The 24,587-nt window shown below is 35.3% G+C and overlaps 1 protein-coding gene across 3 annotated transcripts in view; it reads left to right on the plus strand.

Moving 5' to 3' along the window:
* RNF180 (ring finger protein 180) overlaps positions 1 to 24,587 on the plus strand; it is a 156,167-nt gene that overhangs the window by 17,340 nt on the left and 114,240 nt on the right. For all 3 annotated transcript variants that reach the window (XM_069492620.1, XM_069492621.1, XM_069492619.1), the window contains one exon: positions 14,939 to 15,073. In XM_069492620.1, coding sequence (XP_069348721.1) covers positions 14,939 to 15,073 — 135 coding nt within the window. Of the gene's footprint in view, positions 1 to 14,938; positions 15,074 to 24,587 lie in introns of those variants that run through there.

Below are 24,587 nucleotides of genomic sequence, written 5' to 3' on the forward strand. Positions count from 1 at the left end.
CAAGGCAATAGGCTTCCATCCCAGAGGGCCCAGAATACAAAGCTATGTTGCTGCGTGCCTGTAGGGCATAGCATCAAACCAAAGAGGATTATTCATATGCCTTAAGATCTAATGGAATTTGCCTTGCTAGGTTTTGGATTTTCTTGGGACCTATCACCCATTCTGATACCCCCCCCCCCTTCAAATGGGAATGGCTATCTTATGCACACCCCACCATTGCATTTTAGAAGCATGTAAGTTGTGTGGGTTCACAGTTTCACAGCTGGAGAACAATTTTGCTTCAGGATTAATCATACCTCAAGTCTCAACCATACCTAATATAGATGATATTTAGATGAGACTTTGGACTTGGAGTTCATACTGGCATGGGTTAAGACTTTTGGGGGCTTTTGGGATGGGGTGCCTGTTTTTTGTAGGTGAAAAGGTCGTGAATTTTAGGGGCCAGAGGTAAGAATGTTATCAATTGAATTGTATCCCCCCACCACCAATCAATACATTGAAGTACTAACCCCCAGTGTGACTGTTTGGAGATAAGGAGGTGGTTAAGGTTAAATGAGGTCAGAAGGGTGGGGCTCTCATACAATAGAACTCCTGTTGTTATAAGAAGATGCAGAGACACCAGAAGTATGCATGCACAGAGGAAAGGCCATGTGTGGACACAGTGAGAACATGGATCTCTGCAAGCCAAAATGAAAGGCCTCACCAGAAAACAGCCCTGTAGGTATCTTGATCTTGGACTTCTAGCCCTCACTACCTTGAGAAAATAAATTTCTGTTGTTTAAGCTACCTGGTCTGTGGTATTCTGTTGTTACAGCCCAAGCAGACTAGTACTGGTATCATACTGACAAGGTAGAAATTTTCTTACATTTAGAAAACAAATGTTAATATAAAATTTCATGGGAAGAATCTAAATAACCAAGACTTCCCCTTTTTTGTTAATGAATACTAATAACTTTGAGTAGGTGATGCTATTAGATATCAAAATAATTAGCTTTTAAAAATTAATAGGCATTATTTTTAGAGGAGTTTCAGGTTTACTGAAAAATTGAGCAAAAAGTACAAAAAGCTCCCTTTGTTATTTATGTATAGAAAGTGCAGAACATTCCCTTTCCTCCTACACAGTTGCTCCTGTTAACAACATCTTGTATTGGTGTGGGTAGTTACAAATGATGAATGAATAGTGATGTGTTATTATTAGCTAGAGTCTATACTTTACATTAGGATTCACTCCATGTTGTATAATTCTGTGGGTTTTGACAAACATATAATGTTGTGTCTTTACCATTACAGTATCATACCATATAGTTTCACTGCCCTAAAATTCTCCTGTTTCACCTATTGACCCTTCTCTTCCTCCCCACAAATAATTGTTAATATAAAAAGATGATGAAACTGCTAGAAAACACTAATTTTAAATTGTCTTTCTTTACTATTCTGATGTAAAATTCAGAATACTTAACATTCTTTGCATGAAATATAAAAATATTTTTTCTGTTCTCTGATTTTAAAGATTAACATGTCAAGTTTTAATTGGGTTATTGTTAGGTCCGGAGCCAAGAGGGAGACACACGAAGCCTGAGGTGTAGCAAAATGCTGTTTATTTTGAGCATCTGGGTGCAGATGGGTGGAAGCCAAAAGAGCATTCATCACAAGGGAGGGGAGAGCCATGGGTTTTATAGACAGTTTCTCAGGGGCGCGGCCGGGGGTGGGGGGGATTGAGCAACACCTGCAGAGATAGGGGAGGGATGGGAATGCCATAGCTGTCTGTTAGATTTACAACCTCTGGACTCCCCAGACTCCTGTAGCTTTTGTTTCACAAGCTTTATGATCACTACCTAAGTATTACGCCTTCCTCATTCTTTTCGGGATCCCACTCTAAGTAAACCTAACAGTTATTTAACTTTTTTTGCTATTGAATTTTAAGAGATTCTTATATATTTTTTATATTGACCACTTATCATTTAGATGGTTTGCAGATGTTTTTCTCCCATCTCATATTATAAGTTGCCTTTTCACTCTGTTGATTGTTTCTTTGCTTTAACAGAGCTTTTTAGTTTAATATAGTTTCACTTGTCTATTTTTGGTATTGTTACCTGTGATTTTGGTGTCAAATCCATGAAATCCTTGCCAAGACCATGTCAAGAAACTTTTCCCTATTTTCTTCCATGAGTTTTATAGTTTCAGGTCTTAAGTGTGTGATCCATTTTGAATTGACTTGTGTATGATGTAAGATAGGGGCCCAATTTAATTCCTTTGCATGTGGGTATACAGTTTTCTCAGCACCATTTGTTGAAGAGACTGTCCTTTCTCCATTGTGTGTTCTTAACACCCTTGTTTGAAGATCATTTGATTGTATATGTCTGACCATATTTCTCTATAGCAAAACAAACAAACAAACAAACAAAAACTCCAATTGAAATATGGGTAAAATACTTGAATAGACAAAGTTTTCCAAAGAAGACATACAAATGGCCACCAGGTATTTTAAAGGGTTCTCAACATCGCTGATCATCAGGGAAATGCAGATCAGAATTACAATGAGATACTACCTCACACGTGTTAGGATGACTATTATCAAAAAAAAAAAAAAAAGATGACAAGTGTTGGTGAGGATGTGGAGAAATTGGAACCCTACTGTTAGTAGGAATATATTTATATAATGGTGCAGTTACTATTAAAAATAGTATGGAGTTTCTTCAAAAAATTAAAAATAAACTACCGTATGATCCAGCAATCTCATGTTTGATATATATGTATATACAGAAGAATTGAAGTCAGGATCTCAAAGAGATATCTACATCCTCTTGTTCATTGCAGCGTTAGGGAACAGTAGCCAAGATAAGGAAAAAAACCCAAACTGTCCAGCAACACATGAATGAAGAACATGTGGCGTGTACATGTAATGGAACTTATTCAGCAGTAAAAAAGAAGGAAATCCTACCATTTGCAACAACATGGATGAACCTAGAGAACATTATGCCAGGTGAAATAAGCCAGTCATAGAAAGACAAGTATTGCATTATTTCACTTATGTGAGGTATCTAAAATAGTCAAGCTCATAGAAGCAGAGAATAGAATTGTGACTACTAGGGGATGGGGTAGGAGGAAATGGAGAATTGTTGCTTAATGTGTATACAGTTTTAGTTATGCAGGATGAGTAAGTTCTAGAGCTCAGCTATACAACATAGTACCTATAGTTCACAATATAATATTTTGCACTTTAAAATATGTTAAAGGGATAGATCTTATTTTAAGTGTTCTTAATCAAAACAAAATCCCACAAAAGTATACAAGGAAATTTTGGAAGTGATGGATATACTTAGTACACTGATTGTGATGATGATAGTATCATGGGTATATACCTATGTCCAAATTCATCAAAATGTGTACATTAAATATGTTCAATTTTTGTATATCAATTATCCCTTAAAGCTTTTAAGAAAAGATTAATATGTCAGTCAATATAAAGAAAAGCAAATCACAAAGTTATCTGTACATGAGAGGTCTTCAACTTTACATTAGATTTTTCTATCTTGGCCCATTCCCAGTTGTTTAGGATTTGGATTATGAAAGACTTCTTTAGCATTTAATCAATTCTTTGGTTTTGAAAGGGTTGGCACTGTTCTATCCACATATAAACTAACCTCTGTTATATATAACTTTTATAATGTGAAAGCAGCCTGGACACATTCCAACACTTTCCTAATCTCCAGTTTTTCCTTGGTGATTGATAAGTAATCCCCATATGGACAGGGGTAGGAAAAATACGTCTGTGCTCCTTTGTCTTGTTGGAAGTACTTGATTTCCACCTGTCATAAAACACCAATCTTTTAGGCCTCTTAACCAGGGCCAGATATAAGAATTGATACTGTAGGCATTGTTCCATATGGAGCATTCTTTATCCACTGTTCTCAAATGGAGGCCAGCCTGGGGATATTTTGATGAGAGACAAGGAAAGAGGGAGAGGAAGAGAGAGACACACTTTGAAGTGACAAGTTTTTAAAGCAATTTCTGTATTGAAATATACATACAGAAAAATGAACAGATCACAAATGTACAGCTTGATGAATTTTCACAAAGTGAGCATACCTATATAAATAAGCAGTACCCAGAGCAAGAAACTAATAGTATATTAGAAGTTACTATATTTCTAGTACCACAGAAGCTTATCAAATATCACGTTAGCTTATTTTTAAATTTACCATTGTATCCCAGATTTCTTTGAGCAGCACAATTTTCCCTTCAAATAAGGAAAATACTGTAGGACAATGTTTTCCATGATTTTATTCGTGTAATTTAGTGAGAAATGTACATATCGGGGGTAGGGTGTCTTTTGGCCAATTGGTAATACTGAAAGTATCGAATATAAGTCCAAAAGTTGAATTTACACACTTTAAACTGAGCATATTTACTACCATAGGGAAGTTTTATATACCAAGTATATGAAAGTTGAGATAAAATCATCTTAGTGAGCAAATGGTAATTAACCATCTCCTATGTAGTTAGGGAATGAAGAAATACCACATCAAAGGGGATGTGTGTGTGTAATATAATGTTAAGGATTATTTCTTCATACTTGTGTTCTCCTCAGCTCTTCAGCATCAAGGAACGAACTTGCTAATCAGTGTGATTTATGTAAGTACGTACCTCCTTATGTTGTTGATAGGTTCTTGGATACCAACTTTAAGCAAACCACATATAATGAAACCAATTTTACTGTAGGCTAATTGATATAAACAAGAGTTAATTGCCTATGGCCTATTTCTGGTCACAAACATCATCAAACTTCTACAGACCAAAACACTTCTAATATTAAACATTAAAATAAACGTGAGCTATACACACATTTAAGAAAGATTAATAAAAATGAGTAAGATAATTATTTACTCAGTTATTCCAGTTCAGGGTCTCAGGTGGCTGGAGCCTAATCCCAGCAGTTCAGGATGCAAGGCAGGAACCAACTCTGGACAGGATGCCATCCCATCACAGGGCACACTCACACACATCCACACCCATTCCTGCTGGTACAATTTAGACACAACAGTTCACTTAACGTGCACACCTTTGGAATGTGGGAGGAGACCAGAATACCCAGAGAAAACCCACACAGACATGAGAATGTGCACACTCTACACAGACAGTGGCCCTGGCTAGGAATTTATTTTTTTTTTTTCCCTCATATTATAACTGAATGACATTGAACAAAATGATGTTATTCAAGGAACTGCTGTAGTTCTAACAAGATGGAAACATCTGTAGCCTAAAAAAGAAAAATGCATATATTAACAGGCTCTTAGTTTATTTTTCATTTATGAACGCTTTCTAATCCTATACTTCTTTTTATGTTTTCTTTTAATTTTTTTTTATTTCAGCATATTACAGTGGTTCATATGTTTAGGTTACATATATTGACTTTGCCCCACCCAGGTCAGAGCTTCAAGCGTGTCCATCCCCCAGACAGTGCATGCCACACCCATTAGGTATGTATATACCCATCCCCTCCTACCCCCTCCTATCTGCCCGACACCTGATGAATGTTACTACTATCTGTGCACTTAAGTGTTGATCAGCTAATACCAATTTGATGGTGAGTACATGTGGTGCTCGTTTTTCCATTCTTGTGATACTTAGTAGAATGGGCTCCAGCTCTATCCAGCATAATATAAGAGGTGCTAGATCACCATTGTTTTTTGTGGCTGAATAGAACTCCATGGTATACCTATACCACATTTTATTAATCCACTCATGTATAGATGGGCACTTGGATTGTTTCCACATCTTTGCAATTGTGAATTGTACTGCTATAAACATTATAGTGCAGATGTGTTTTTTTTATAGAATTTCTTTTATTCCTTAGGCAGATGCCCGGTAATGGGATTGTTGGATCAAATGGTAGTTCCACTTGTAGCTCTTTGAGGTAGCTTTATATTACTTTCCACAGAGGTTGTACTAGTTTGCAGTCTCACCAGCAGTGTATAAGTGTTCCTATCTCTCCACATCCATGCTAACATTTATTGTTTTGGAACTTTTTGATAAAGGCCATTCTCACTGGGGATAAGTGATATCTCATTGTGGTTTTGATTTGCATTTCCCTGATGATTAGAGATGTTGAGCGTTTTTTCATATGTTTGTTGACCATTAGTCTATCTTCTTTTGAAAAGTTTCTGTTCATGTCCTTTGCCCACTTTTTGATAGAGTTGTTTGATTTTTTTTCTTGCTGATTTTCCTGAGTTCTATATAGCTTCTAGTCATCAGCCCTTTATCGGATGTGTAACATGTGAATATTTTCTCCCATTCTGTAGGTTGTCTGTTTGCTGTCATGATAGTGTCCTTGGCTGTGCAGAAGCTTTTTAATTTGATCAAGTCCCATTTATTTATTTTTATTGTTACTGTGATTGCCTTTGGGGTCTTCCTCATAAGTTCTTTGCCAAGACCAATGTCTATAAGAGTTTTTGCAACATTTTCTTCTAGAATTCTTAAAGTTGCATGCCTTAGGTTTAAGTCTGTTATCCACCATGAGTTGCTTTTTGTGAGAGGTGAAAGGTGCAGATCCTCTTTCAGTCTTCTACATGTGGCTATCCAGTTTTCCCAGCACCAATTATTGAATAAGGATTCTTTTCCCCAGTGTATGTTTTTGTCTGCTTTGTGAAAGGTTAGATGGCTATATGAGGATGGTTTTATATCTAGGTTCTCAGTTTTGTTCCATTGGTCTATGTCTCTGTTCTTATGCCAGTACCGTGCTGTTTTAATTACTCTAGCCTTGCAGTATAGTTTGAAGTCTGGTAAATTGATGCCTCCCAACTTGTTCTTTTTGCTAAGATTGCTTTTGTTATACAGGGTCTTCTCTGGTTCCATACAAAGCATAGAATTATTTTTTCTAGATCTGTGAAAAATGATGTTGATATTTTCATAGGGATTGCATTGAATCTGTAGATCACTTTGGGTAGTATAGGCTCTCCAGAGGAACAAGAGCTGTTTACAGGACCCAAAAACAACACTGCAGCTTGCTCCTCCCAGCAAGTGCCTCCTATACTTCTTATTTACTTTTCTGCTTCTATTGCATTAGCTAGGTGTGCTGGTACAAAGGTTAATAATAGGGCAAATATTATAATAAGCGTCATTGTGTTCTTCCTGATATTCATGGACTGCTTTTAACGTTTCATCATCAAGTATTATAGTTGCTAAAACTTTTGATAGACTCCCTCTTTATCAGGATAAGGACATTTCCTTTTATTATTAGAGTAGTGTTTTTGTTTTTCAGTCATGACTAAATGTTGAATTCCACAAAAAGTTTTATTTTTACAACTTCCACAAAAAGTTTTATTTTTACAACTTCTAAGATGAGCATGTATATTTTCTTTTAATCTTTTAGTTTGTTGAATATATTGAACAGATTTTTTCCTGAATTCCTGAAAATAATCTTACTTGGTGAAAATACGTTATTCTTATAACTCATTGATGGATTCTCTTGGCCAATATTTAGTATTTTAGCATCTTTTTTCATAAATAGATTGGTCTATAATTTTCTTATATTCTCATTTAGTTTAATATATCCTTGTCTCTTAATATGTCAAAGTTATATTTGTCTTATAGAATTGTTTGGGGGAGCTGTTCTTCCTTTTCTATTTTATGGACTACACTTATGTAAGTTATACATATTGTCCATTTCTTAACAGATTGGTAAAATTTCCAGTTAGAGCATTTGTGCCTATATCCCCTTTCAATTTTTTTGTTTGTTTTCGAGAAGATAACTGAGTTTTATTTCAATTCTAAACATTGTTTTGGTTTTCTAATTTTAGGTTAATCTTAATAATTATAACTTATAATTTTGTCCACTTCATCTTGACTTTAAATTTATGAATAACAAGGTTAGCAAAGATTGGAGACCCAGGAGTGTGGAATTATATCTGTGCCAAATGCTGGTATTTTACCATAAAGAATAGCAAGTAGCAAAATGTAGACAAAGGAATGGAACCTCATTATGAAGGTTATAATTCCAGTACTTGGTGTTATAGAAAATTTCAACCTAATCTTTTCTAAATATGTTTCTCCATAGAGACTCATCTATCCTTCCTAAATATTTTAAAGGATATTATTGGGAAATAAGATTTTCATAGACATTTTTGGGACAGCTGTTTTGCATAAAGTCATAGCTCTCAAAATGTGATCCATGCCCCTGCTGTCTCTAAGTTCCTTTCAGGGAATCAGGTCAAAACTATTTTTTTGGTGATACTAAGATGTTATTTGCCTTTATTATTATGTTGGCATTTCCACTAATAATGCAAAAGCAATGTTAGGTAAAACTGCTAGTTGGTTAGCCAAATCAAGACAGTGGCAACAAATTGCACTAGGAGTCATTTTATTCTTTACTGCCACACACGTAGTTAAAAAACTGTTGAAGCAGTAAAATACTTTTGATTTTATTAACACTTTACTTTTAAATACATGTCTTTTTAATATTCTTTGTGAAAAAATGGGAGGAATGCATAAGGCATTTTGTAGTCTACTGAAAGCTGATGATAGTCTTAAGGAAAAGCCCTTGTTCAGTTGTTTTAGTTGAGAGCTGAACGAGGCACTTTTCCATGGGACATCATTTTTACTTGAATGATTGACAAACTATGGTTACTCAGACATGGATATTTGTCAGTGTTTGTTCCAAGTGATAAAATTTGAACTTTAAACAAAAACTAAAATGTTGGAAAACTTGTATCCACCACTATGACCTTGATTGCTGCCCAATAAAGAACTTTTTTGCTGAGGTTGGTGGTAATATTAATGAATGTGTTTTTTTCCCATATTGTATAATGAAATGTTTCAGTATTTGAGAGAGAGATACATAACTCAACAAAACATTATTTTCCAAATGCCCAGTGCATTCAGGAAATGCCAAAAAGCAACAGAAATATCAGGATACGTAGTGAGGTGCAGCAAGAGGAAATCTATAAGCAGGCAATATTAAGAAATTCAAGCAGATATTAGCAGATAGTTGGTCAAAGAGACCAAAGGGGGACAGGAGATAGATAACAAGGTCGAGTGACGTAGACTGTGACATAAGTAGGAATAAAACTGGGGTCTGGGGGAGTACTCCATCTTAGAAAGCACATGTGTCTGATCTGATTAGAACCGGAATAAGAGATGAGAAACAGGATTTGGGAGGAAAGTAGAAGACTAACGTTCCTGAATTTCTTAGGCCTTATCAGTCTGTAAATTCTATTGCAGTCATATGAATATCAATGTCAGAATCTTACTGTTTATTATCCTGACCTGTTGGCTCAGAACTTAATTCCCTGCAGAGTCCCTCCAGGTATTTCTGAGTATGTGGGGCATCTCAAATGCACTCAACAATAAGTTCATTTCAGTGTTTTGTTGTATTGTTTCCCAAGATCACCTTGCCTTTGCGCCTTCCCTGCTTGCATCAGTAGTTCTCCAGTTGTTCCCTAAAGTCCCCAGAGTATTGAAGCCATGTGGTGTATGCGACCCAAAATTGTTTAGACTCCCTGTATTACAGAGTTCAGGAAATAGGGTTTTCAGTTTACTTATGCAGTTCCCTCTCTTCCTAAAACCCATACTAGTGTCTAAGGTGTTGAGTTGGGGGTAGATTTGAGTTAGCAGCCAACAAACATGCTATATTCAGATCTCTTCAGAAAGACTGCCATTTTGTTAATAGATTGATTTGCCAGGTTTGACCCCTTCTTTTAGCATAAATTTTCTGACAGAAGCCACCTCAGTTGTCCTATAAATAGATCACTGTGGGGTAGCCTGCAGTTCTCCTTTCAAGCTCAGATACATATAAACACAGCTATATTTGTCCCCAGTAGGCTTCTCATGATTGTTGCAAAAGGACTTCTATTTGGTTTGTTTCATTAGTTGGCCAGACATATGTAGCACTTAGTATTGGAGAAAGGATATGAGCTGAGCTCTCTGCCACATCCTGTTCATCTGATTTCAATAAACATTTGTGGAGGGCCTTTTTTGGTGCCAGGTATCATGTTTTGATTTTAAGAATAGAATTCCATAGAGTATGGTGCTTTTTAGGAGTTGACAGTTAAATGTATAAGGCACACATACACAGAGACAAGTGTAATACAACATGACTAGTGCTATTGTTCAGGTGTGTGAAAAGTGCTATGGGGACACAAAGGAGAGAGCAATTATCTTTTCCTGGAGAGCATTTAGAAAAGGAAATTTGAGCTCAGCCTTAAAGGATGAGAACTATTTCTTAATATAAAGTTAAAGGATAGGGAAATGATATCACAGGAAGAAAGACCAGCAGATTTGAAGGTGGAAAAGCACAAAACAGTACAGACACACATTGTTTTATTGTACTTCACACATTTTGCATTTTACAAATTGAAGATTTGTGGAAACCCTGCATCAAACAAGTCTATTGCTGTGATTTTTCCAAAAAGTGTGTTCACTTCATGTCTCTGTCATATTTTGGTAATTGTTGCAATATTTCAAACTTTTCCATTATATCTGTTTTGGTGATCTATGATCAGTGATCTTTAGACTTACTATTGTCATTATTTTGGGGCACCATGAACTGTGCCCATATGAGATGGCAAACTTAACTGATAAATGTTGTGTGTGTTCTGACTGCTCTATCAACCAGCCTCACCCCTCTTCCTCTCCTTGGGATTTCCTATTCCCTTAGACAATAATTTAGGTGAATTAATAACCCCACAGTGGCCTCTAAGTGTTCAAGTGAAAGGAAGAGTCACACATATCTCACTTTAAATCAAAAACTAAAAATAAGCTAAGTGAGGAGGGCATGATGAAAGCTGAGACAGACAGAAAGCTAGGCCTCCTGCACCAAACAGCCAAGCTGTAAATGCAAAGGAAAAGTTCTTGAAGGAAATTAAAAGCACACAAATGATAAGGAAACAGCCTTATTGTGAATATGGAGAAAGTTTTAGTGATCTGGATAGAAGGCTAAAGCAGCCATAATATTCCCTTAAGCCAAAGCCTAATCCAGAGCAAGGCCCTAAATTGCTTCAATTCTATGAAGGCTGAGGAAGTTGAGGAAGCTGCAGAAGAAAAGTATGAAGCTAGCAGAGGTGGGTTCATGAAGTTTAAGAAAAGACGTTGTCTCCATAACATAAAAGTGCAAGGTGAAGCAGCAAGTGCTGATGTAGAAGCTGCAGGAAGCTATGCAGAAGATTTAGCTAAGATAATTGATGAAGGTAGCTGACTAAACAACATTTTCAATGTAGAAGAAATAGCCTTATATTGGAACAAGATGCCATCTAAAACTTTCATATCTAGACAGGAGAAATCAATAACTTAAAGCTTCAATGGAGAAGCTGACTCTCTTGTTAGGAGATAATATAGCTGGTGACTTTAAGTTGAAGCCAACGCTCATTTACCATTCTGAAAATCCCAGGGCCCTTATGAGTTATGCTAAATCTACTCTGCCTGTGCTCTGTAAGTGGAAAAACAAAGCCTGTGTGTCAGCTCATCTGTTTACAAAGGCATGAATTACTGAACATTTTAAGCCCTCTGTTGAGACCTACTACTCAGAAAAAGGAATTCTTTTCAACATATTACTGCTCATTGACAATGCACCTAGTTGCCCAAGAGCTTTGATGGTGATGTACAGGAAGATTAATGTTGTTTTCATGTCTGCTAACAAAACATTCATTCTGCAGCCCACGAATCAAGGATTAATTCCAACTTTCAAGTCTTACTGTTTAAGAAATACATTTTGTAAATCTGTAGCTTCCATAGATAGTGATTCCTCTGACGGATCTGAGGAAAGTAAACTGAAAAACTTCTGGAAAAGATTCACTATTCTAGATACTATTAAAAACATTTGTGATGCATGGGAGGTGGTTAAAATATCAACATTAACAGGAGTTTGAAAGAAGTTGATTCCAACCATCATGGATGACTTTGTGGGGTTCAAGACTTTAGTGGAGGAAGTAACTGTATATGTGGTGGTAATATTAATAGCAAGAGAACTAGAATTAGAAGTGGAGCCTGAAGATGGGACTGAATTGCTGCAATCTCATGATAAAACTTGAATGGATTTGGAGCTGCTTCTTATGAGCAAAGAAAATGGTTTCTTGAGATGGAATCTATCCCTGTTAAAGATGCTATGAATGTTGTTGAAATTATAAGAAAGTATTTCAGATTTTGCCATGAACCTAGTTGGGAGTAGGGAAGACCTCTTTTTTTGTAGAGACAGAGTCTCACCATTTTGCCCAGGCTGGTCTTGAACTCCTGGCTTCAAATGATCCTCCTGCCTCAGCCTCTCAAAATAATATTACAACTCTATAATTTGGAGTTTCTAATGTATGTGTTTAGAGGTTTTTTTTAAAACTTTTTGAATAATTGTCGATTGAAGGGTGAATTCTGAATTGTAGATACACCAAGAGAACTCTGCACATCCTTCAGTCCATCTACTTTATTCAGATTTTACTAGTTACATGGACTTATTTGTGTGTGTGTGTATTTAGTTCTATGCAATTTTATCACTTGTGTAGATTCATGTGACCACTACTATAATCATACAGAACTGTCACAAGGATCCCATGTGGTACCTAAAAGGCCTTTCATGATGTAGTAAGGAGCTTAGGCTGTATTCTGTAGGTCGATGTCTTTCAAAGCATAGTCATCAGATCACCTGTAACAGAATCAACTAATGTGTTTGTTAAATATGCTGATTTCTGGGTCCTACCCTAGGAAAATCAAATTAGAATCTCTTGGATCGTGGCCCTGTGACCTGCATTTAAATAAACTCCCTAGGTGCTTCTCATACCATATCTTTGAGGAGGTGACTTTGAGCTGAGATCTGAATGATGAGAAAACAGCCAACCATGCAAAGACCTGGGTGGGGCAAGGAGGTCTAGATAAGTGCTGTTCACTAGAAATATAATGCAAGCTGTATCTATAAGCCACATTAAAAAAGTAAGAAAAAAGGTGAAATTAATTTTATATATTTTACTTAACTCAGCATATTAAAAATATTTCAACATTAATTCATATAAAAATTGAGTCATTTTGCATTCTCTTTTCTACTAAGTCTTCAAAATCCAGTGTATATTTTATACTTACTGCACATCTCAATTGAGATTAGCCACATTTCAAGTGCTTAACAACTATATCTGGCTGATGGCTACCATATATTAACAGGATAGCACAAATCTATACAAAGTGAGTAGCCAGTGCAAAGGCCCTGAAGGAAATTCATACAGAGATGTTCATTTGGCATCTAGAAGTTGAAAATAATTAGTCTAGAGCTTTAGAATAAGATCAAAACTAGACATATAGATTTAAAAATCATTGATATATAATAGAGTTGTCACACAGAAAGAGTATAGTTTTCAGTGGTTTTTGTTGAAGATTTTCTAGAATCTCCTACAGGGTTTTTTCTACTACATAGTTGCACTCCCAAGAGAGCATGGAACAATCTCATGGAGGAGGCAGGTATCTCGGGATTAGTTGACACAGGCAGATAGGGAGTTTCTCTATACTTGATTCTTATGTGATTCCCCCCTGCAGTCCCCACTCCTGGCCGAGAACCACTGGTTAAAAGGGAGATGAGGATAAAAGAGGCTAAGAAGGATAGAGAGAGATAAGTACTAAAGAAGTTAAATAAGGTGGGAGGGTAGTGATTCAACAATGAAGAAAGATGAAGGTAGGACATTTGCAAATTAAGAGATTTTTGATGATCATTGAGTTTGCAGTTTAAATAGAGTGGCTTACACTGGGCTAAGATAGGTTCTGAAGATGGGTCAGAGGAGACAGAACCTCAGACTAACTGCTTTTAAAGTTTGAGCTAGATTGGCTGCAAGAGGGACTTGCTGTGCCTTCCCACCCAGAGTTCTTTAAATCCTTGCTTTTAACTTGGTTAGGGTCTATGTTCCCTCTCTTAAAATTCTTGTAGCTGCTGCATTTTAGTTAGTTTTTTGTGTGTACATACCTCTTCATCTTTACCCTGACCACACTATTCCCTGGGGAATTTTCTTAAAGTACTCATTCCTATGCCCATCCCTTTCTCAGAGTAAGTCAAAATTTCTAGGAGCAGGTCCTCGTCATCACTTTTTTTAAAAAGCCTCCCAAGTCATTTTAATGTGCTAGGGTAGAAAATTATTCATCTATAGCATCTCTAAGAAAATAAGTTTTACTCATCTTCGTGGTCCTGGAGTTTGACTCATTCATTGTCTGGCATATATTTAGCTTTCAGTAGATGTTGAATGAATGAAAAATAATGGACGATTACCAGGCAAATTATTAAATACATTATAGTATTTTGGAATTCTTACATATTACTGTGAAACTATCACCCCAAATTTGTCTAAATCAAAGTATTGACATAAAAACTCAGGTATAAAAATAGACTAAAAAAATCAGTGGGGCTATTCTTGTTCAGTATATCTCATCACAAGATATAGTACAGTTAGCTATTCCGATGAGTACAATATAAAGGAGAAATTATTGCATTCATGGTAAAGGATTTTTGCCATCAATTTAAAGTAAGCATTTCCAAATTTTACAGAATTAACTACAACTTGATAAATTGTATTATATTTAAAATTCAATGCTACAGCTATTCAAAACATCCCACTCACAAGCGTATTTATAGTTCTTTGTCATAACTCTTTGAAATCAGTGTAGTCACTAACTATACAGCAGTTCCTTTTTACCACTTTTAGTGAGAGACAAATAGAAAGCAATAGACATAAAATGTTCTGCAAAAAGAAATAAGCTTGTAGTCACTAACATAATGCATCATCATAATAATTAAATGGAATTCTCAATCCCAGGTGTACTTTATGGAGTGCCCCTAGCCTAAGACCTGGTAACTAGCAGGTACCTCAATAAATGATAGTTCTCTTCTTGATGCTCCACTTGTAGCTAATTCTGTGCAAAGGATTTAGAAGAGCAAGTTTATCTGACAGTTTAACCTTTTAAAAATGCATTAATGTTCCCACAGATGAAAAGAAGTAAAGAATCGATAACTAAAAATCATAATCAAGAGGAAATAAGTATTCTTCGCTGTTGGAAATGTAGAAAATGTATAGCAAGTTCTGGTTGTTTCATGGAATATCTTGAAAATCAAGTGATTAAGGTGAGTATTGCTAACTCCAGTCTTAAAACAATTTCCTAGTATAAGAATGCTGTGGGTACACCCATACATGTGCATGCTTCCTGCTCTATGGCTGATTAAGCTTTTACCTCATTTTACCTGACTCATTTAAAACATTCCAAAGTGGTATTCAGAAGACATCCCACCTTCCACGGTTGCATTAATTATACCTTTAGCTGCTAATGTTAACATGACTTTAAATTTCTAAGTGCAATATCACAGACATTAGTTGAAGAGAGTAGTCATTATATTTTACCCCTATCATGGGTGTACCTTAATGATCACTGCACAATTCAGGATCCTAGCTAGAATTGGAAAAGCTGATATATTATATAAAATTTTTAAATATTCAATATGGGCCTAAGAGAGAAGAGAAAGTTCACATATAATATAAAAGTAACCCATAGGAAAACCTGAATAATATTTAAAAATGTTTGTTCATCCTGATAAAAATAAATGTTTTTAAAACAACAAAAACAGAAATCCCTAATCTTCCCAGTCTTCCCTTTCATACACTCAGCCTTTTTTTTTTTTTTTTTGCCACAGCCCTACTTTTTTTTTTTTGCCATACTTGATCATGATTATTCCCTCTCCACACTCTAACAAATTAGCCAACCTGGATTGATAATGGTAGATAGTTTCGAATGGATATTTGGCACATACCGGACACTTGTTAATCACTTAACATGTTAATTGGGAAAAAATCCCCAAACTTTTCATGCTAAGAGTATTTTATTGGATATAATGTACATAGAGTAAAAAAAATTAAGTATACAACTTGATAAATTCTACCTACTATGAATCAAATCAAGACATACATTTGCATTGCCCTAGAAATTTCTGTCTTGCCTTTTTCCAGCCAATGTTCTCCCTCTCAAAAGCCAACCACTGTACTGATGTCTATCACCAAAGCCTAGTTTCGAATGTTCTTCGCCTTCTTTCAAATGGAATAATAAAGCACTCTTTTGTGCCTGACTTATTTTCCTCAGCATAAAGATTTATAGATTCATTTATGTTTTGCATGTATCAGCAGTTTGTTCTTTTTATTGTTGAACAGTGTGCCATTTATCAATATACCAAAATTTGTTGATTTTTTTCTGCTGATGGATATTTGTACTCATTTCAGTCTTAAGTTATGAATAAAAGTGCTATCAAAATTATTGTGAAAGTCTTTCTGTGGTTATGTTTTATTATTTCTTTTTGATATATACATAGGAGTGAATATTTTGGATCATAGGGTAGGTGTAGTTTAATTTTTTTTTTTTTGACAGGATCTCACTCTGTTGCCTAGGCTAAAGTGCAGTGGTGTCATCGTATCTTATTGCAGCCTTGAACCTTTGGGCTCAAGCAGTCCTCCTGCCTCAGCCTCCTGAGTAGCTGAGACTGCAGGTCTGCATCACCGTGCCCAGCTAATTTTTTTGTTCATATTTTTTATGGAAGTAGGGGTCTCACTGTTGCTTAGGCTGGTTTTGAACTCCTGGGCTCAGGTGATCCTCCTGTCTTGGCCTTCCAAAGTGCTAGGATTATAGGCATGAGCTACCACACTTGGTGTAGTTTAATATTGTCAGAAACTGCTAGTAGTTTTCCAAGGTAAATATTCACTTCCAGTAGCAACGTATGAGAATTTCAATTGCTGTACATCTTTGCCAGCACTTATGTTTTCAGTCTTTGTAATTTTAGCTATTCTGATAGATGTATAGTGGTATATCACTAGTTTTAATTTGTATTTCCTTGGTGACTAATGATGTTGATGTTGTGTGCTTTATTGGTTAGGCACTGTTTTAAATGCTTTATTTATGTTATTTATCGTTTATAGTAACTCCTTGAAGAAGGTAATTTATCATCTCCATTTCGCAGATAAAGAAACTGAGACACAGTAGGATAAGCACTTTGCCCAAGTTCACACTGCTACCAAGCAGTGGTTAGACTGGGCAGTGAGGCTACAGAGCCAGTGCTCTTAACCTCCATACTCTCTTTGCTGCCTTTGGTCCTCCCTGAAGATATTATGCAATTTCACATCTTAGTAAAGTGGCTGATCCTTTTATCTACCTAAAGAACTCCCACTTCTTCATTCATTAAACAAATATTTAATGAGCAAGAACAGTTGAAGTACTGCTCTAGGATATATTGGGATGGATAGTAAAGAGTGATATAGAATCGAAAACACATATTCCAGCCCTCTAGGAGCTCTAGTTTGAAAATATACCAGTGAGTGTAGCCTGATTTGATGAATACTGTAAGAGAGGAATGAAACAAACTTCTGCCCGGGCTGGTCACAGAAGGCTGCCTGGAAGAGGTAATGTATGAACAGATGTGTGTGTGTGTGTGTGTGTGTGCGCGCGCGCGTGCGTGCGCGCGCACGTGCACGCGTATGTATATATTTTTTTTACAGTTTTTTAAGTATAATTTGTAGACCATAAAAGTCACTCATTGTAAGAATACAATTTAATGATTTTTAGCTGTGCAACTACCACCACAATACAGTTTTGAAACATTTCACTTACCTCATAAAGTTTCCTCATGCCCATTTGTCCTGCTCCCTTCTCCAAGCAACCACCAATCTGATTTCTATCTCTATAGATTTACATATAAAATAAAATATATGTGTATTAATATATACATAATAAAAAATATGTAAACTATTAAAAGTATTTTATGAAATAAAAATGTTTATATAAAAGTATATATATAATTTTACATATAATTTATATTAAAAGTATACATAGCTTTATATAAATTATGGATAAAATTACATATATACACTAAAATATGTAAAATAAAATATATACTAAAAACTATTAAAAACAAGATAAAGGGATAATTCAATATTATGGTTAAGTCTAGCTGGATGGAGTGACTCTGAGGGAGGCTTCTAAAATTAGTAATGTTAATGTATTTCTTAATCTGGGTAGTGAATATATTGGTATTTGCTTTTCTTTAATCCTCTTTATAAAAACATGTTTTAGATTTTATAAATTTATAAACTTCATAAAAATATTAAAAAATGAACATGAAAGGATCTTTTTTTTTTTTTTTTGAGACAGAGTCTCACTTTGTTGCCCGGGCTAGAGTGAGTGCCGTGGTGTCAGCCTAGCTCACAGCAACCTCAAACTCCTGGGCTTAAGCAATCCTACTGCCTCAGCCTCCCGAGTAGCTGGGACTACAGGCATGCGCCGCCATGCCCGGCTAATTTTTTTTCTATATATATTTTTTGTTGGCCAGATAATTTTCTTTCTATTTTTAGTAGAGACGGTGTCTCGCTCTTGCTCAGGCTGGTCTTGAACTCCTGACCTTGAGCGATCCACCGCCTCAGCCTCCCAGAGTGCTAGGATTACAGGCGTGAGCCACCGCGCCCGGCCTGAAAGGATCTTTTAATTAAAGGAGACCATAAAACAAATTATTGGAACCTAAAAGGATGCTAAATTTACTACGTATAAGATTATCTAAATATATTACCTATTAAAGTAACTATACAGTTTAAATATACATATATAAAATAAGTGTCCTTTTTTTGAACTTTTAGTAAGTGAAATCACACTGTAGGTAGCTGTTGTTCTGGGAATTGCTGCTTTTACTCAATATCTCCATGTTTAAGTATAGTTTTACTTTATTTTTACTTTTGTATAATTCAGAATATTAATATATCACACTTTGTAATTCGTTCTACTATTGATAGACATTTGAGTTGTATCTAGTTGTTTTGCTCTTATAAACAGTGCTGCTATGAGCTTTCTTGTACGTATCTTCACATATATGGGAGGGAGGATATTACTAGAAGTGGAGTTGCAGCATCCCAGGGTATGTGCATGTTCAACTTTATTGGACAATGCTAAGCTGTTTCCAAAGGACAGTCTTACCACCAGTTGTTGAGCATTGCTGTGATTCCACATTTCACCAATATTTAGCATTCATTCTCAAAGGCCATTTGTGTTTTCTGTGAAATGTCTTTTTTTCCTGTCCTTGTTTCTATTAGTTTGTTTCATTTTGATTTTTGGAGGTTCTTTAAGTAGCCTAAATATTAAACCTTTATTGCTTATTGTATTGCAAATATTTTTTCCCAGTTTATATAACTTACATTTCACATTTGTGGTATCTTTTGATGAACAGAAGTCATAATATAATTTAGATGATGAATTTATTAATTCTTTTCTTCATGTTTTGTACTTTTTTTAAAAGAAATTCTTCTACAATGTGAGGGGAAGATTTTTTTTTTCCATTTCTTCTCCTAAATCCCAAAGTTGTGATAGGCAAGTTTCCTTGTGTGTTTTTCTTAGCAACAGGTTTATTTCTCATTCACCTTTATACTAAAGTTTTAACCCAAGTTCCTCTTTAGGTTCTTTCTACCCGAGCAAGCACTGAGGATTATCTCCTGTCTTCCACTGCCAACATGAAATGGCCCTCAGAACAACATAGAGTATCAGGAAACTGGGGAAACAACATCCATAACCACTGGCTCTAAGACCACTAACCACTGTCAGGAAATGGAATTCTCACACAGTCTCTTGGCCCTTATAAAACTACGAACTGGAAACTAGAATTGCTGTGATCTTTGCTGCAGAATAACCAAATACCTCCAAAAGCAAGCATGCTACACGAAATAGCATGAATATAGTCATCACTTCTGCTTTCATAATATTGAGCAGGTACAGCAGCTTGGTTGAAGCTAAGTTGGTGTGGAACTTGAGCTGTAAGGGAACCTAGGACATTTGAGCTTTAGTTTTCCAGCCACTGGCACACAAGAAGGCATGAGAACAGGAAACTTAGAATGGAGTTTTGAGACAATCTGCAATATCCACAGGGAGAAAAGAGGACTTCTACCTTGCCTTGAAATATGGGCAAGAACCAAAAGCAAAATAACAAAAACCCTAAAAATGTAAAAATAAAATAATAGAGTCTCTATCTGTGCAATCTGTGGCGGAGAGTGGTGTTCTTAATTTTATTACAGTTTTAGACATGTTATTCGGACATTAATAGTGTTGAATGTTGTAGGGATATCTACAAGGGAAGATCACCAGACGCTGCCTTCAATGTGCATGTTGTGCACTGTACAATTCTCCAGGGTGCTAGTCTGTGAAAGGTGCTCCTCGATTTGTGCTGAGTTGGCATACAAATTGTATAGCCATACGTAAAGACTCTGAATGAGAGTTAAAAGTGTGCATTGGTTTTAGCAAAGAGATCATTGGTCAGCATTCACTGTAGTTGTGAGAGTTGTAGGGACAGGTACCAAATTCTAGTGGGTTGACAAAATTGAGAACTGAGGAATAATCTAACACTTACTATAAAGTACTTTAATTATTGGGTTACTTAATTATTGGGTTGTTGTTGAGTTTTTTCCCATCACTGGGTTGTGAAGTGTTTCATCTTATAACATCAGGCCATCACTGCCATAAATAGGATTGATGAATGTTGAATTTATTATTGAATTAATATTAATATATACCTCCTCCTTCACCTTTTTTGGTTAATTTGCTTGTTTTCTCTCTGGCTTCATTATTCTGGAGGTATCTTTCCTATCATAGCTATAATATTGAAGTAAATCATATTTCTGCTCATTACATTTTTAATATTTTGGGTTCTCTTTTCTTAGAATCAGCATATGTTTATTCCATACTTAGTCTTACCACATACTATGCTGTGGGCTGAATTGTGCGCCCCCCAAATGCATATTTTGAAGGCAGAGTGTGACTGTATCTGGAGATAATCTGGAGACAGGGTCATTAGGAGTTAATTAAGGTTAAATGAGGTCATAAGGATGGGGCCCTAATCAATAGGAATGTCATCCTATAAGAAGAGAGGAGGGGGGAGAGAGAGAGCATGTGAGGACAGTGAGAAGGTGGCCATCTGCAAGCTAGGAACAGTACCCTTATCAGAACCCAAACATGCTGGCACCCTGATCTTGGACTTTCAGCCTCTAGAACTGTGTGAAAATAAATTTCTGTTGTTTAAGTCATTCAGAGTCTATGGCATTTTGTTTTGGCAGTGCAAGCAGACTAAGACACCATAGGTCCTATAATAGACACTGGAAATGCAAAGATGTGCAGAAGAGAGATGGTCGGTCCTTGTGAAGTTTTCGGGATTTACAATTTAATATTAATATAATTTATCATAATTATTAATGTATTATAATGACAAATGCATTATATTAATTATATAATATTGATAGTTTAATATTAAATTGAGAATTTAATATTGTATTGACCAATCATGTAAATATTAAATATTGGACAATTATATAAATATAAATTATTAGCTGTATAAGTGGCAAAAAAGAAAAGTATAGGGAGCCATAAGAGTTAAGATATAGGTAGGATGCTGGACCTAGCTATAAGGAGAAGACTTTCCTAAGGAACCAACTTGTATGGAGATATGATGGATAAGTGAGGGCAGTGTCAGAGGAAGAACATTTCAAGCTTCAGAACCACCATGTTTAAAGTCATTGTGATGGATTCACAGAGCTAAAAGAGATTGCTGTGTGGAGTTCAGAGATCAAGAGGGAGTTTGGGAAGATTTGGGGTTAGAATAGGTATTGATGAGATCATTTATGGTCTCATAGTCAAATTAAAGACTTTGATCTTAAAGGAAATGAACAGAAACTTTTCAAAAGAAGACAGAATAATGGCCAGCAAACATAAAAAAATGCTCAACATCTCTAATCATTAGAGAAATGCAAATCAAAACCACCATGAGATGTCACCTAACCCCAGTGAGATTGGCCTCTATCAAAAAATTCCACAACAACAAATGCTGGTGAGGATGTGGAGAGACAGGAACACTCTTACACTGCTGGTGGGACTGCAAATTAGTACAACCTCTGTGGAAAAGAATATGGCGATACCTCAAAGAGCTAGAAATAGAAATACCGTTTGATCCAGCAATAGCATTATTAGGCATCTACCCAAAAGAGCAAAAGACATTCTATAATAAAGACATCTGCACCCGAATGTTTATGGCAGCACAATTCACTATTGCAAGGATGTGGAAACAACCCAAGTGCCCATCAATTCATGAGTGGATTATTAAAATTTGGTATATGTATACAATGGAATATTACTCAATTATAAGAATTGACAGTGATCTAGCACCTCTTATATTTTCCTGGATTGAGCTTGAGCCTATTATCCGAAGTGAGGTATCACAAGATTGGAAGAATAGGCTCCACATGTACTCGCCATCAGATTGGCACTAACCGATCAACACTATGGTGCTCACATGGTAGTAATATTCTCCAGGGATTAGGGTGTTGGGGGGGGCCGGTAAACTCACAACTAATGGACTCATGGACGCGGTGAGCATTGTAGAGGGGAAGGGCATGCCTCTAATCCTCACTTGGGTGAGGCAAAGGCATAAAATGTAACCAAAATGTTTGTACCCTCATAATATCCTGAAAAAATAAATAAATAAAAATGAAAACAATTAAAAAATTAAAAAAAGACTTTGATCTTTATCCTAGGAGCTGGAAAATCAATGAAAGGGAGTGACATGGTCCCTGAATTTTAAAAAGATCACTTTGGTAATAGTGTGAAGAGTGAATTAGAAAGGCAGCAAGAATTGATACAGGGAGCTTATTTGCTCTTAAGTGAGGCTTTCCATTTTTTTCTATTCATTGTGACCTTTCGGTTTAGAGAAGTTTTTACCACTGAAGTAAGTACCTTCTCAAAATAGGAATAGAAAAACCAGGTTAAATTTTGTTTTGTTTACATTTGTAACACATTAAACATTTCATTAATAATGTTAATCTAAATGATGTTTTGGTTACATAATCTTTTCCCTATGGTGTTTATATCTGCAGTAATTAAATAATATAGTTGGCTCACTTTTAAAGAATTAGCTAAGGGAATTGTATTGCTTACATTGGAAATGCCAAGCATTAAACGTCTTTCAAAATATTATATAATATTAAATTGTTCATCAACTTTTTACACTTAACCTGTTTTACTTAATCACAAATATTAAAGATAATATGAAAAAATAATGCATTAAATTTGTAATTTTAAATTAAATGATGATAAAAACATTTCCTTTCAATAAGAAACAAAATAGCAATACATTAGCTCCCTCTGCTGCTTGAACAAATTATTTCATTTACAAACATTATTTTGTCAAACTTTTTCTGACAGCAGTATGTGAAATTGGCTGTTATTTTTTCCTCTTCTTCTTTCTCCTTTCCCCATGTGATAAATTTGAGATATGAAAAACTATTAATAGTAAAGTTTTTTAAGCCTACTAAAACAATTGTTTCTAATTTTTAGTTTAATTTGTCCCAGGGAGATAACCTGTTGTGCCAATATTTTAAAAGCTTTAAATTCTTCAAATAAAGTTGCTTCCAGTTTCATCATTCATCTTAAAATATGCCCATTAAAAATTGTTTTATCATATGTATATGATATTTTTAAATTAAGCAACTAAGACTTAGAAACTTAAATATAATAGTTGATACATGCTTTTTTTTACCTGTAAAATTCTATTGTAAATAAATATCACAGATATTACACATATATTTATTTTTCTAAGCCTGTGTGTATGTAAATGTAGGTTGTCTTTTTTTTTTTTTTTTTTTTTTGGCCTGAGGTCTATATCTCTGTTTTCAGAAAAGGAAACAGAATACTGTACAATCAACCCAGGCTTTTATACTTCACCCCCCTGTATAAATTGCTGTATCTTATTTTTCTCTTTTTTTTATTGGCATGAAAGTATGCTTTAACTTTTAACTATTTTAAAGAAAAATGTGTGCTTGCTTCATATTAATAGTTCTCAAATGAAGGAGGTTGGGATGGAGGGGTCAAATTGCAGAATCAGCTTTGAGTTTTTTTTTTCTAAACCTACCTCTCCCCACATGAGTGTATTATTTTTGGTTAATTTAATAGTAAGTTATTGCCTCAGTTTTAGTTTTGCTTTTTTGTGAGCTTAGGGAATAATAGCAATGTCTACCTTTAAACATACTCATGCTAGAGATGTAAGAAAATGTATTGCCTTAAAAACTTTATAGTATTTTTGGGATATAAGAAGTAACAGTGGAAGCTTATTGGCTAAGGCCCTGAATTTTGAAGCAGGACTGCCTGGATGGAAATGCTTGCCTTGTTACTTACTGTGTGACCTTGACAAGTTACTTAATTTCTCTTGTTTCAGTTTCCATATCTGTAAGATAGTAAAAACTCTTCAAACAGGGCCTGAGGCATAGTAAGCACAATATAAATGTTTGTTATTTAGTAAAAATAAGAAGAGAAAGTACATTATAAAACTTCTTTCACCCACCTACAACTATGACTCCAGTGTTTATTATCATAGGCATATTCATAAAGCATTTGAAGAATTTATAGTGGATAGTGTTGTGATCAGTGTTATGTGATTAAGTATCATGATCAATTTATATGATTAAATGAAATAATGAAATGTGCATAGTGAAATAATAAATGTAAGGTACCCACCACAGTCCCTGGAGTATTAACAAGCATGTCTCTTTACTTACTTTCTGTGGTCAACACTGTATATATAGTAA

This window comes from Eulemur rufifrons, chromosome 17 (assembly GCF_041146395.1).
Source record: "Eulemur rufifrons isolate Redbay chromosome 17, OSU_ERuf_1, whole genome shotgun sequence".
Classification (NCBI taxonomy): Eukaryota; Metazoa; Chordata; class Mammalia; order Primates; family Lemuridae; genus Eulemur; species Eulemur rufifrons.